This window comes from Ustilaginoidea virens, chromosome 2 (genome assembly GCF_000687475.1).
Source record: "Ustilaginoidea virens chromosome 2, complete sequence".
Lineage (NCBI taxonomy): Eukaryota > Fungi > Ascomycota > Sordariomycetes > Hypocreales > Clavicipitaceae > Ustilaginoidea > Ustilaginoidea virens.
Genome location: NC_057317.1, coordinates 4,749,408 through 4,763,203, shown reverse-complemented (window position 1 = coordinate 4,763,203; position 13,796 = coordinate 4,749,408). Strand labels below are relative to the sequence as shown.

The 13,796-nt window shown below is 59.0% G+C and overlaps 5 protein-coding genes across 5 annotated transcripts; 3 read left to right on the top strand and 2 right to left on the bottom strand.

Annotated features, from left to right (window-relative positions):
* Positions 1–3,618: 3,618 nt before the first annotated feature.
* On the bottom strand, positions 3,619–5,371 carry UV8b_03085 (uncharacterized protein; the record flags this gene model as incomplete). The annotated part of the gene is made up of 7 exons (XM_043140583.1): positions 3,619–3,621; positions 3,712–3,883; positions 4,074–4,187; positions 4,340–4,395; positions 4,569–4,727; positions 4,862–5,249; positions 5,322–5,371. The coding sequence occupies 7 exons, from the start codon at positions 5,369–5,371 to the stop codon at positions 3,619–3,621; spliced, it is 942 nt and encodes a 313-aa protein (XP_042996517.1).
* A 784-nt stretch (positions 5,372–6,155) lies between these two features.
* On the top strand, positions 6,156–6,525 carry UV8b_03084 (uncharacterized protein; the record flags this gene model as incomplete). Its single annotated transcript, XM_043140582.1, has 2 exons — positions 6,156–6,384; positions 6,449–6,525. 2 exons carry the CDS (start codon positions 6,156–6,158, stop codon positions 6,523–6,525), a joined length of 306 nt encoding a protein of 101 aa, XP_042996516.1.
* A 1,165-nt stretch (positions 6,526–7,690) lies between these two features.
* Positions 7,691–9,817, top strand: UV8b_03083 (uncharacterized protein; the record flags this gene model as incomplete). The annotated part of the gene is made up of 3 exons (XM_043140581.1): positions 7,691–7,816; positions 7,908–9,171; positions 9,375–9,817. The coding sequence occupies 3 exons, from the start codon at positions 7,691–7,693 to the stop codon at positions 9,815–9,817; spliced, it is 1,833 nt and encodes a 610-aa protein (XP_042996515.1).
* A 338-nt stretch (positions 9,818–10,155) lies between these two features.
* Positions 10,156–11,106, top strand: UV8b_03082 (uncharacterized protein; the record flags this gene model as incomplete). Its single annotated transcript, XM_043140580.1, has 3 exons — positions 10,156–10,557; positions 10,709–10,844; positions 10,916–11,106. 3 exons carry the CDS (start codon positions 10,156–10,158, stop codon positions 11,104–11,106), a joined length of 729 nt encoding a protein of 242 aa, XP_042996514.1.
* Positions 11,107–11,421: 315 nt separating this feature from the next.
* Positions 11,422–11,722, bottom strand: UV8b_03081 (uncharacterized protein; the record flags this gene model as incomplete). Its single annotated transcript, XM_043140579.1, has 2 exons — positions 11,422–11,509; positions 11,601–11,722. 2 exons carry the CDS (start codon positions 11,720–11,722, stop codon positions 11,422–11,424), a joined length of 210 nt encoding a protein of 69 aa, XP_042996513.1.
* Between the last annotated feature and the right edge of the window lie 2,074 nt (positions 11,723–13,796).

Below are 13,796 nucleotides of genomic sequence, written 5' to 3'. Positions count from 1 at the left end.
CTTGCAGACTTCGCACCAGCAACCAACCCATCCCGGAGACACGAATGCCTCGCCTCGTTTGCCGCAGGAGGCAGGTCCCCAAGACTCCCCGGCTGCGATTCCGAGTCGGGCCGGGGCCATGACTGCATTGTCGGACGTTGCACACGTTGCACATGTTGCGATGCTGACGCTGACTCTCTTGCTGCCTTTCGGCACGACGGTGCTTTCGTTGTCGTCTGCGGAATCTGATATTCACCCTCGCCAGGCCTGGCAGGCCCAGGCAGCGTGATGCACCGGGACGGCTCAAGTCTCATCAGTCCATCAACCCGACCTGCAGCTGCCGCTGTACACGGAGTGCGTGCGCAACTTGCGGACCACGGGCAGCTTCGCAGCTTCACCCCCAGGTGCTCCCTCCTCCTGCTGCTGCGGGTACTCTCAGTGGCGTCACTTTCCCGGGCGCAGCAGTCGGTAAGATTAGCCCCCCCCCCCCCCTCCCCATCAACGTCCAACGTCGTGCAAAACTTGGACAAAGCTGCTTTGCAGTCCCCATCAAAGGAGCGTGAGAGCGTGGGAGCGTGTGAGCGTGTGACAACAACTTGCAGAGATGGGTGGCATGGGCTCTGCAAGGTCCAGGCCGTCCGTCCAGGCCCCTGCTAGCACGCTAACGTGCACGGCCTGGATGCGTCCTTGGCTCGCGCCGGATGGTGAGGCGGGTTGCTAGAGGCCCCAGGTGCCAGTAGTAGGACTTGCGAGAGGCAAGTCTGGTATGTATGTAGCAGTTGCAGCTCCTTGGCCTGGCCAAAGGGCCAACTGGCCTTGGGCTACCATGCCGTCTGGTTGTAAGTTATGGGTCCCGTTGTGCATTTTGGGGCTGTGTATTGACTTACTTTATGTTTTTTCTTCAGCGTAGAAGATTGAGTCACCGCCAAAAGCAGTCCAAACACCCCCAGAGGCCGCTAAAGGATGGGGAGCACCGCACCAGCACGGCGGGCAAACAAGACAAACGACAAACAACGTGCCACAGCCAGGGAGACCAGGCGTAAGCCAGGCAAAGGAAAGGCCAGGGTTGCCCGTCAGCCTGATGCGACCGACGACAGCTTTGACTTTGAGAGACAACGACACCGGCATCAGACGACGGGGAAAAGTCTGGTGGTGGTGCATACTTTCCGTTTCACCCAAAAAAAAGAAAAAAAAAAACAATTTCCATGTGCGAAACGGAGCCGGCCTCTGGGCGTCTGTTTGTCTGGACGTCCCCGCTATTGCTCTGCTCATGTTGCCGAGCCCCAAAAGTTGCAGCCCGGCCAGCGACCAAGACGAAAGGGGTTTTATGATGGATGCGTCATGGTCGTGGGCCACTCGCGCCAAGGAGAGCCACCCTTTGGCTGGGTTCCTGAATCCCAAGTGCGTCGATCCCCAAGGCAAAGGGGCCTGGGAAGTTTGTCCGTACGTACTGCGGACTCTGGAGCAACAGGGCTTCGCCTCCCACACCCCTTGCGCGGGCATAGCAGGCCATCCAAGGTACTCCGTACCAGACCTCGTCAAAGGACCCGGTTGCCGCAGGCTCGGCAATTCCAACGCAGCCAAACCCCGTCTGCCCAGCGCCCACTGTCGGAGGAAAACAGCGCATTTACCGCTGCACACCGCCCTGCACTGGGTAACCAAGACGTTCTGGGTCGGTGGCAGCCCCAGGCGGCGGGTCTGCCAGCCGTGGGATTTGGGTTGGGCCCGCGCTCGGCGAGATGGTCGTTTGAGACAATGGCACGGTGCTGGGGTGCGAGCGGTGCCCGTTGGGAGGGGCAGGGGGGCAGGGGGGCAGGGGTGTGGGCTTACACCATCGACGTAATGCTCATCGTACCAGTCTCCGCATGAGCGCGTGTTTCTTGTTCGAAAAAGCGCACCAGACAGCTCCGCTGCATGGATATGGATGGATCTGCAAGAACTCGCGAGAAGTCCCGCGAGAAGTCCCCGGCAAGGGGAGAGGCAAGTCTTGCGAAATGCTAGCCCCGGCCTGGCTGGATTTGGATTTTGGCAAAAACCCATGGAAGACACGTCCGAGACTCGGTGCACTTGCTCCGTATAAGACATGTCGTCACGCAGCCCGCGATGCTAAAGGACCCCTTTCCCCAGCTGCAATAACCGCACGCCCGGGGGTGCGGTTTCCATCCTGTCCATGTCCATTTCAAACTGGAGCGAGTGCACCCCACCCCCCCCCCTCCCCCGGGCGCTCTACTATGTGCACCCCGCTAGCCACCAGCCCCCGTTTGCGCGCACGCTTCTGGAATACTCGTGGCCAGGCTGTAGGCGATGATAATCATCTACACACCCTCCCCCCTCCCCCCTTTTCCCCATCATCCATACGTATTGTGTGGCCTTTTCGGGTTGATGAGCCGGGTCGGCCAGACGGCTGTTTGGATCCTTGCAGTCGCCGGTGGCTTTTCTCTTCTTCTTTTTTTTTTTTTTCTTTCTTTCTTTTTTTTGCTCCCTTTTTTTATTCTGGTATCTTCATAATCGAGCCACCTTTCACGTGCTACGACGACATCATCGTCGTCAAGCAGCGGCATTTGACGGCGCCACCTCCCTCTCTGTCGTATGTTGTCAGAGACGTTTGACCACCGGCCTGCCGACCAAAGCCTCGGTGCAAAGGGGGGGACGGGGGGGGAATCGACGCCGTTGGTTGTCAGAAACCAGTTTCCGCAAATGTAAGCAATGATACTGCTCCTACGCAACGAGCGACAGGACGGTATGAAGCCTCGGCGCGGGGGGTGAGGCGGGATAAGTCGGGTGCAGTGACCCAGCCGCCGCGCAGTCGAGGCCTGGCCCCTTTTGCGTAAACTGGTTGCAGTCTGGCTGCAGTCTGGCTGCAGCCTGGTTGCAGCGAGATTTGGTTGTTGGTGGAGGCTTGGTTTTTGTGCCGGGTGGGGAACATGGAGGGAGGTTGAAAATGGCTCTCGCTGTGGTGCATGCTCCGTACGGCTGGGAGGCACAACGTCGAGGATTGACTGTTTATGCGCCGCACTGCGCTGCACTGCGCTGCGCGGAGTAAAGGCCCAAATGGGCGTGGGCACGCGGTCCACGACTTGTTCACGCCAAGGGGAACTGGACCCGGGCCATTTTCAGCTGCTACCAGACCTCTCTACATGGAGCATGTGTTGACTGTTCAACATACAACACAGCAAGTCGGCCTCTGGGACCGCTCGAGTTGCTGCTCCCTTGTCTTTGCCTTTTTTGCTGCAACTTGACCAGACTCGGCACATTGCCCCCTCCAATGACCTCGGACGCTCCATAGTCGGACGCTCCATAGTCGGACATTCCATAGTCGGACGCTCCATATCTAGTCGGACTAACTCTGTAACCCCGAGTGCTCCTTTTATCCCGTTGTCCTGGGTAGCCAGCCCAGCCCGTCTGATCAGGGTGGGTTTGTCAAGCCCTCGACCGCAGTGCAACGGTCTACCGTGTTCCGCGAGCATGTGTCGCCAAAAAGCCTTAATTTATAATTTCCCAGGCGGCACAAGTAGTATGCACTCCGTGCCTTGCGGAATCAACGCAGGCGCGGGAGGGGGGGAACAACCCGGCCAGAGAAATATTGTTGGATCAGCCCAGAATGCTGGCAAAAAAAAAAAAAAAAAAACCCCCAAAAGTTTACTGCTCAAACGTGTTATGTACCCAGATCCGGGCCAGAGCTTGCCCACGCACCCCCCCCCCCCCTTCTTTTCGAAATTTCCCGCTTCTCACCTCGTTGGCAAGCGACTCCTTTAGCCCGGCAAACCCGTCCTGCTGCACCTTGAGCGTGGCCAACGCGACGGCAAAGGACACGGCGGACTCGACGTTGACCGAGGGCCAGTCGCCGGCGACAAAGCAGCGCCAGAGCATCCCTGCTATGAATGTGTCTCCAGCACCGATTGGACTACATAAATGCGCCTCGAGCCCGACAAAGGGGGGCGAAAGCAGAGCGCAAACTAGTCAGCCATGTCCCATGATGAATCCGTCCCTTCCTTGGGGGGGGGGGGGGGGGGGGTTTGTTCGCTTTCTCGTTGTGCACAATGACAAAAACAAAAAAAAAAAAAAGACAAGAAAAGAAAAGAAAGGAAACTCACTCAATGACTGATATCTGGTCGGCGGCTCCCTGGACAGGGCAGTGAAGCGGCTCGCCAGTTGCCTGAGACATGGCCGTGGCCCCGGCTGCACCCCAGGTGCACAGTCCGAGCGATCTGCGTGACTGTTTAGTGTAATTCCTTCATCCATGGAAAACCCCTTCTCCTTCTTCCCGTGATTTCTTCTTCTTTTGTGGGGAAAAAAAAAGGAGAGAAATGAAACGAGGAAAGAGGATGCAGTCCAGAAAGGCCATCATGCTTGTTCTTACCCTGGACGACGATGCTCCTTTCTTAGGCATTCTTCAGCAGACGCGTAGCCTCGGCTCTAACCCCCCCCCCCCCCCCCCAGGTGTGAGTTTGTGCGAGAGCAGCACGACGGGAGATGCGGCCCTTTTCTTCCTTTTCAAAACGACTTGTCATGAAAAGCATGGAGCGGGTTTCCAGCGCAGGCGGAGCAACAAAGGCCCAGATGCTGCGCTGCGGGTCCTTGTTACGCACCTCGGCCCAGGATTGCGAGTAAAAGACAATGTCTGCTCGAGCCGCAAGATCCAGCAGCCCTTGCCTTCCAGGCTTCTCAATCTCGACGCTGATTCTCGCTCTGGGATGACGCCGTCGTATCAACTCGATACACGCCAACGTCGTACCTGGATTCCGGCCCTGCATCCCGTTTGGTCAGTCAGCCAGCTCGGGCCGGATCGACAGATCGACCAGAACGGACTGTTTTTGGTCGACCAAACGGAGCGGCGGGTTCACGAGCACGAGGCGAAAAAAAAAAAAAAAAAAAAACCAACCTCGAAATGCCACCACGTTTCCTCGTCCTCGCGAAACCCGTCCACCACGCTCGCGAATTCGCCGACCTGCATCTCGGGCAGCCCATTGTAGTTCACGATGGTCCGGCTACCGCTCGCCTCGCTCCTGACGATGTAGCTGCTCGCCGCGTCGTCCTCGTCTCGGAAGAGGCAATGGTCAAAGCGGATCCTGCAGTCGGGCCCGAAGGACGATAGTATGCGCTCCGTGTCGGGGGAGCCCTCGCGCGGGAGGCAGGACACGAGGTGCAGGCAGGCGTCGCCGAGGTCGAACTGCTGCAAAACTTGTAGGGAGTTGGCGCAGTTGCCGCCGCGGCGAAGCTCCAGCTTGGTGGCCCGCAGCTTGGAGTCCTCGGCGGGGAAGTAGGGCACGCTGCGGGCCAAAAAGGATTAGGCTGGGCAGGCAGAGGGAGGGTACGTCTGGAGGAGGGGGAGGGGATTGTGCCTTAGGATCGTGTCGAGGTAGGTTGCTCCTGTGAGGATGAGGTGTTTCATGGCGTGCGTGGGCCTTGGGGACGGTGTTTTTCTGGGGGGTTGGAAACGGGCGCGGAGGCGCGGCGGGCAGGTTTGTTGACTGACGTCGAGATGTCAGCCGACTTGGGGGGTTGTCGACGACTTGGTGCTGCTTTTACTCCAGACTCGAGCTGGAGCCAGCCGCGATTCGGGTTTGCACGTCTGGAGCAGCCATTTGAAACTCGGGAAGGAAAACTCAACCCCCGGCGGCACGCGAAAAATGCCTGGCACCAGCCTGTTGCACCATGATTGACCCCTCCTCCACCCCTCCTCCACTGCCCCAACTACAGATGGGCAAGATGATTAAGTTTCCTCGCCATCCTGCAGGCATCCATCGACCGACCTGCCTCTCTCCATGACGGCCGGCCCCCGGGCTTGGCCGGTTTTCTTGGCCGGCATGAAAACGGGAAACAAATGAAACGAGATGACCTGCGGCAGGCACGGCCGACAGTCATCCCGGGGATGCGATGCTGCGGGCGTTTTTGTTTGCACTGCAAGCGCAAAACCAACCCGCGACATGTGAACATGGGCGTGTTCCTGCCAACGAGCTAGTCGTGTCGACCACCAACCAGCACGGAACGTCCGCACTGAGTACAGACAGAGTACATGGACCAACAAAGACTGGGACCGAGAATGGCAGCTCACCTCCAGTTTCCGCCCCAAGTTTGTCGAACCGAGTTGTGCCGGACGCGACGCGACGCGACATGTCACCTGTTGGTGATGTGACCAACCTGAAATGGCAACGAGGAAATGATACCTGCCGCAAATGCCGCTCCCCAATGAAGCGATCATTTTCGTGCTCAGCCGCAGCGCGGCGGGCCGAAAGCCTGCCCGATGCCTCACAAGCGATGACACGCCGAGTCCTGCCCTGCAGTGTGCGTCGTTTGCCTCCCTCGGCGTCTCACCGAGCCAACAAACCAAGGCCATGTTCATGTTGTTCCTGGATCCTGGGGTATTTGCCCTCGCCCTTTGCTGGAAACTCCGGGCCCGGCTCGGTTTGATGCCCGTGCGCAGCGGGCTCTCAAACTCGAAATAGTTCTCTCATCTAATGTCGGCCAGCGCCGTCTCAGCTTCTGGCAAGTTGGAACCCTAACGATGCGATGGTGGGGGAGACCAAGTACTCGCAAAAGGATTAGCAGGCTATATTCTAGCCTACACACTTCCTTTTATCCTTCGAGCAGGTAGGTATTCGGGTACCCGGGCCCTTTGCCTGCCATCTACGGAGTACCGCGCATCCCACCCCTGCATTTGGTCGATAACCAAGCTGCCCGATTCTGGCATGATGCTCTTTCATCAGCAGCAGGGCCAGTGGAAGACCACGCCATGGCCCCCTCACGTCGGATACGATATGCTGACGCTAGTTTCGCCGCCGGAGGAAAGTCTCGATGCATGCCGTGCTTCCCCTTGTATCATGCTGCCCGAATTTACGGGTTCCTGCTCTTCAACGATGGGAGTCGTGGTGACCCCTGGCTGCGTAAGCCGAGGCTTGGTGTGAACACGTGTGAGGCAGATCTAAAGCGAGGCCGGAGAGTAGAAAACAGTCTGGTCAGACTGCGATGAGCGGCTTCACTTCTGACGTGCGTCACGTTAACTAGCATTCACGAGTTGGAGACGTCGTACGGGTGTTCTGACAACCAAGTGTTTGTGTTGAAACCTCGCGGAATGTGGTGGTGCGCGAAACCGACGACGCGAGAGGAAAGCAGAGATTCCCAAGTTGGAAACAAGTTTGATGTGAATAGTGTATAGGTACCTACCCCGTACCTCCAAAGCAGGTGGCTGCCCTGGATGATAGTGCGCAGTACGAGCCTACCAGGAAGTACGCATAAAGTACCCAGGAACCTATTGCCCTTTGCGATGCTAGCAGCGGAGTCATCATCCAAATCCCATTGATGCTTCCGAGGCTTCGGTTCTGCATCTTCTGCATTCTGCTTGCATCCCGCTTCTGCATCCTGCATTGTGCATTCCACATTCCACATTCCACATTCCACATTCTGCCAACCGTGCCATCTGCTGCTCGGCAACGCCTGCTTCGCATCTGACGTCGAAAGCCGCCAACCTCTCTCCAAGTATCGCATCGACATCTGCTGCGCCTGCGAAGCCCCAAGGCGCCCTTGCCCTGTCGCACCAACCCCCCCCCTCCATCACTGCGCGACGTCACGGCCCTGCAGGCCAGGTTGACCTAGAAGACGGACGTTTTGGGAAGGGAAAGAGGTTAAAAAAAAAAAAAAGAAAAGAAAACCGGGGAAAAACCGCGAGATACAACGGCTCCGAGACTTTTGTCACCCGCATAGTGCCGCCGCCATGAAGGATGGCAGTGGCGAGTCGGAACGCGAGGCCGCAAGTGCGCAGCAGGCTAGTGTCGCGGATGCGCCAAGAATCACCGACGGATCTGTAGGGGATAGCGATCAAGACGCCGAACCTCTCGAGGTGAGTTGCTGCCTGCCGTGCGTGCCGGAAGACCGGTGGCTGCCTCGACTAAATACGCGTTGGACGGATGCCGCCGCTGGCAACTTGCTAGGTGACGTTTGACTCGTCGAATCCCTACAGACGCAAGAGCTCTCTGGTGTCGTCGGAAGCTGCCCTGCCCGACGCGTACCGGGCCGCCAGCCGCCGCGACCAATGCCTCGTCCACCAGCTGCTCGACATGAGACGCCTCACGAGCGCGCCGGCGGGCGACTCTGCGCAAAGGAGCCACCACCACGTGCACCCGGTCCACGCGCACCCGGTCCACGCGCACCCGTCCCGCGCTGGCCCCGGGGAGCACGACGAGCACGTCTTGGACATGACCAAGGAGGAGCATCAGCGGAACGCCGTCCAGCCGAAACATCGGCCGAGACAGCCGTGCCGGGTGGAGATTGACCCGACGAGCCTCGACGGCGACCAGATCGGACAGGCGGACCAGGAGGCATGGGCGCGCGAGATGACCAAGAGCATGTCGCAGATGGACGTGACGAGCTACGACGACGACGACGTCGTCCACAGCCGCATGCTCACCAAGAAGCAGCTCACCGACATGGCCTGGGGGGTGCGCGGGCTGAGCCGGCGGCTGAGCAGCATGCGGATCCGATTCCGCGTCAGGACCATCTTCCTGCTCACCAAGCTCCACGACCAGGACCTGATACCGAAAGCGCGCGAGCTGACCGCCTGGCTGCTGGGCAAGGACCGCGACGCGCCGTACGTCGTCTACGTGCAGGACAAGCTCAGGACGAGCAAGAAGTTTGACGTGGCCGGCATCGTGGACGACGTGGCCGGCGAGTGGGCGGGTGCGGCCGACGGGCACGCCGCGGACATGGCGACGGCCAGGGCGGGCGTCGAGCGGCGGCTGCGGTACTGGGACGAGCCGCTGTGCAGGTCGCACCCGCACGCGTTCGACCTGGTCATCACGCTCGGCGGCGACGGAACGGTGCTGTACGCGAGCTGGCTGTTTCAGCGCATCGTCCCGCCCGTGCTGAGCTTCGCCCTCGGCAGCCTGGGATTCCTGACCAAGTTTGACTACGAAGACTACGAGCGCATCCTCGGCTCGACCTTTGCAAAGGGCGTCACGGTGAGCCTGCGCCTCCGGTTCGAGAGCACCGTCATGCGAAGCATCAGGCGAAGGCACCCCGACGACAACGACGACGACAAGGAATCCGGCGAGGACGACGAGCACCTCCACCTCCACCGACGGAGGGACCTAGTCGAGGAGCTGATTGGGGAAGAGAGGGAAGATGACCACACGCACAGACCGGACGGGACGTACGAGATACTCAACGAAGTCGTCGTCGACCGCGGGCCCAATCCAAGTGAGTCTGCTTCTTTTTTTTTTTTTTTTTTTTTTTTTTTTGTTGGGTTGGGAAACGGCCGAAAGACCAGACGTCTGCCCCTGCCCCTGCCCCTGCCCCAAAGTGAAGCCCATCTGAACCGCGAACCGCTGCTGGGGAATCTTCTTTGTCTAACACCGGGGGGCCCTTTCCCTTCTTCCCCCCCCCCCCCCCCCTTTCGCCAGCCATGTCGACGGTCGAGATATTCGGCGACGACGAGCACTTCACCTCTGTGCTCGCCGACGGCATCTGCGTGTCCACGCCGACCGGGTCGACGGCGTACAACCTGGCGGCCGGGGGCTCGCTCTGCCACCCCGAGAACCCCGTGATGCTCGTGGGCGCCATCTGCGCCCACACGCTCTCGTTCCGGCCCATCATCCTGCCCGACACCATCGTGCTGCGCGTCGGCGTGCCCTACGGCGCGCGCACGTCGTCGTGGGCCAGCTTCGACGGGCGCGAGCGCGTGGAGCTCGCGCCGGGCGACTACGTGACCATCAGCGCGAGCCGGTTCCCGTTTGCGTCGGTGCAGGCCGAGGGGCGGCGCAGCGAGGACTGGGTCAACAGCATCAGCGGCAAGCTGGGCTGGAACACGAGGCAGAAGCAAAAGGAGTATAAGCAGTGGCAGTGAAGCGTGCGAGGGGGGGGGGGGGGTTCGATGACTTTTAGGGGCGTTGATCAGAATCTAGGGGCGTTCAATTCTAGGGGCGCTGTTCAAACCTAGGGGCGTTGTTCAAAATCTAGGAGCGTTGTGTTGTTTTGTTTTCGCCTCTTGCTTTTGGTCGTGAATGCATTGCGTCGTCCGTCCTCTGTCTGGTCCGTGCGGCAGCCTGCTTCCCCTGGTACGTACCCCCCCCCCCGGGCCGGCCTCACGATGCCGCAACCCGCTCCAGCCCCCCCCGACCGATCATCGCCAACCCGCGACATCCATCACCCGCCCCCGACTTCATCCCTCCCATCCCCAAAACCATGGCCGACCTCCCCCCCGAACTGTGGGACGCCACCGCCGTCGCCTCCTTCCTCGCCACCGCCGCCATCCTCCTCGCCGCCTCCCTCGCGTCCGCCTCCGCGTTGCCCGCGACCACCTCCCCCCCGCTCCGCTTCCTCTTCGCCTGGCACCTCGCCGACGCGCTGTGCCACTTTCTCCTCGAGGGCGGCTTCCTCTACCACTGCTTCTTCTCCCACGTGCGCCGCGACGCCGCCGCCGCCGCCGCCGCCGCCGACCTCGCGAGCCTGTTCCCCACGCCCTACAACTTCCTGGGCTGGGGGGCCGAGCGCATCTACGGGCCGCAGAGCGGCGGGGACAGCCCCCTCGCGCAGCTGTGGATGGTGTACGCCAGGGCGGACAGGCGCTGGGCGGGGGTCGATCTCGTGCGTCTGGCTCTTTGCGAAATCGGTTCCCGTGCATGCCCCTCTGGCGTTTTGCCGCGACGACCGTGTGGGAGGCGCGCCCCGGGGGGGAGGGGAAAGGGGAAGAGCACCAGAAACACTTTTCTTTGTCTTGCTGACTCGGCTTGCGTAGGGCGTCGTCAGTCTCGAGCTTCTTACCGTCTTCTTCGCTGGCCCGGTTGCCTGCCTCGTCTGCTACTTGATCAGGAAGCAGAGCCCCAAGGCGTGCTTTTGGATGATTGTCCTGGCCACGGCTGAGCTGTACGGAGGTGCGCTGTCTTTCCACGTCTCTCTTTTTTTTTTTTTTTTTTTCTCTTTTTTTGTCTGACAGCTGCTGTAGGCTTCATGACGTTTTGCCCCGAGTGGCTCACGGGCAATCTGAATCTGAACGGCAGCAACTTCATGTACATGTGGGTGTATCTGGTCTTTTTCAACGGTCTTTGGGTCGTCGTTCCCCTGTACGCCATTTGGTACTCGTACGGCCAGATTTGCAATGCGTTTGCTGCCCAGGCTGCGAGGAAGGACCTTTAATCACCACGACGCAGTGTGCGGCTGCAACACCAAAGGAACCAGACCACGAATATACGAGGGGCGCGGCATGTCGACTGATTTGGGGGGTTTCACATCATCAGCTGCACAATGCCAGCAGATCTGTACACACGAAAAATCATTTCAAACTGGCCCAGCTTGGCAAGGCAGCACTTTGTTTTTGAATTGCTAGGTTTATCTAGGGGTATAATTATGCGTGCACGTCATTCCGCAAAGCCAGCAACAACCCATGTATGCTCCCGTCTCCCTCAAGCCGTCGTCGCATCATCACCATCCCTCGTCCCAAGTTGACCCGATTTAGATCTGCTGCTTGTGGGCCGCGGCCTTGCCTTCATGCTTGTGCTCGTTCACCTTGTCGCCGAGGGCATCCTTGGCGGCAGAGGCGCTAACATCACCGCAAGTCAGTAAAAAAAAAAAAAAACAAAAAAAAAAAAAAACAGCACGCTTTGAGAGCATCGAGTACGGGGCGAACCTACCGAGTGCCGATGCTGGCGTCGGAATCCTTGGCCACCTCCTTGTTGGTCTCCTTGGAGACACCGCTGGTGGCCTGCTTGACAGTCTCGGAGACGTAGGTGGCACCTTGCTTGACAGCATCCATTTTGCTTGGAAAAAAAAAAAAAGGTGTTTGTTTTTTTGGCGAAGAAGAGAGTTTCTTGGTTGTTTGGGGAAGAACTGAAAGCTGATTTTGTTTACGTCTTGTTGCGATGTGGCAGAGGTGATGGGGACGATGAGAGGTTGTGATGGGACTCGGGGTCGTTTTTATACACACAGCTTCCCCCCCCCCCGATTTTCATAGACAAACGAAGCAAGGCTCCTTCTAGCTGCAAGATGGGGGGGCTCTCACATGGTCAGGTTGAAAGAGATGAATTGCGTCATGGGTAGATTCAGGTACATCGCACCGGCTCAGGCTCATGCAGGGCCTGGCGTGGTTCTCGCATCATGATGGTGTCGGGGTAGATGCTCCGGAGACGAGATTGGCCCACGACGGCGGGGGAAGGCGTCGGCGCCGAGGATGCCACTGAACTGATTCGCCGCACCAAGCAAGGGCTGCTGCAGCCCGTCAGGACTCAGGACCAGCTCGGTACGAGGGGCCTCTGGCCAAAGGCGCGGGTGGATGCACCCGGGGGGGGGGAAGGGGGGGATGCCCAAGCTGTTTGCGCCCGCCGCCGGGCACACTTGCTTGCCTTGACCACCAGCAGGAGGAGACGACGAAAATGACGTCGGCAGAATTTTGGATCTGTATCGAGGACGCGCGGTGAATCACGAAATCTCGAAACGTGCAGGTACGTACAATGTGTGTACTACATATGTATACGTCATGGCAAGTCCAGGCGTGCTTGGACGGGGTCTGCCTGTGCCGATCGAGATATGGCTGCTCTGCGGACGTTTGCCTCCGGAGACGGAGGGTTGGGGCAAATGCACGCACGCGAGATGCAGGCAGGAGGATCAAGGGCTGCTGCGTGTGCCTCTTCCCGGGCCGGTTGCGCATCACCGAGTGAGTGCATCTACGGATTTGGGAAGCTACACCACCGACTTTTACCACAAAGAGGTGTCTATATCAGGAAAATACCAGGAACTGTTTAGGGATCCCGTCATGCCGTCATGCCGTCATCCCAAGGGTCCAGGGTTCCCCTGGCTGCCATTCACGTAGTCATTCTCGGCCTTTTGTCCAATGTTGCTGCCAGCTGAGAGATGCCGCAATGACGACATCCAGGGAAACAACATGGACCGTCAACGGGCCACACAGAGACGCCTTCATAAGCAAGCAAAGTTGGACAGGCCTCCAGCCTCGGATCGGACCTTTGCTGCAACGATACAATGAGAAGGCCGGGGTTGGAAGGGGTGGGGGGGAGGAGGGTTTCGCTCAGTGCATCATGTCGGGGCAAACGGCTGCTTCAGAAAGCGCGCGGAGATGCTTGGCCCTGCTACGAACCAGTTCGAAACCAAGCCCATCTGCTGCCGTCTGCTGCCGTCTGCTGCCGTCTGATGCCGTCTGATGCCGTCTGATGCCGTCTGACGCCGTCTGATGCCGTCTGATGCCGTCTGACGCCGTCTGATGCCGCCGGAATGCATGAGCCTAGGAGGTCGCGGTCGCCTGCACGACGCCGAGGCGCGGCTTTCCCCATCCGAGCTTGGGCAGGAGGTTAGGCTTTGCGACATGCAGGCAAAGCGCTCTTTTCTTGTCCTCGGTGGATGTGATGTGACGTGATGTGTGAGATGTGTGAGATGTGTGTGATGTGTGTGATGTGTGTGATGTGATGCACCCACCCATCTGGGTCTGATTACTGTTCAATGTTGTCATTAGGCATGCAGCCGATGCGACCGACTCGATCATCGGGGTCTGGTGTTCTTTGGTCGGGGTCTCGCAGTGGTGGCATTCCCTCACCAGTGGGCGCAAACAACGCCGACGCCTTGTCGTCTTGTATTTTGGGAAACGGAAACGGAATCGGAATCGGAATCGGAATCGGAATCGGAATCGGAATCGGAAAGAAACGGAAACGGGGGTTGGTTGATTCGTGTCAAACTTGATTCGTGTCAAACCGATTCTTTTCTCTACTGCCACGACGTCTGCTCCCGTGACCTCGAGGGCCTGATTCACGACATCTTCCGGTTTAGGTTTAGTCTAGAGTTTCGATTCCCCACTCGTCAATGCCGCCACGTTCCATTTCACC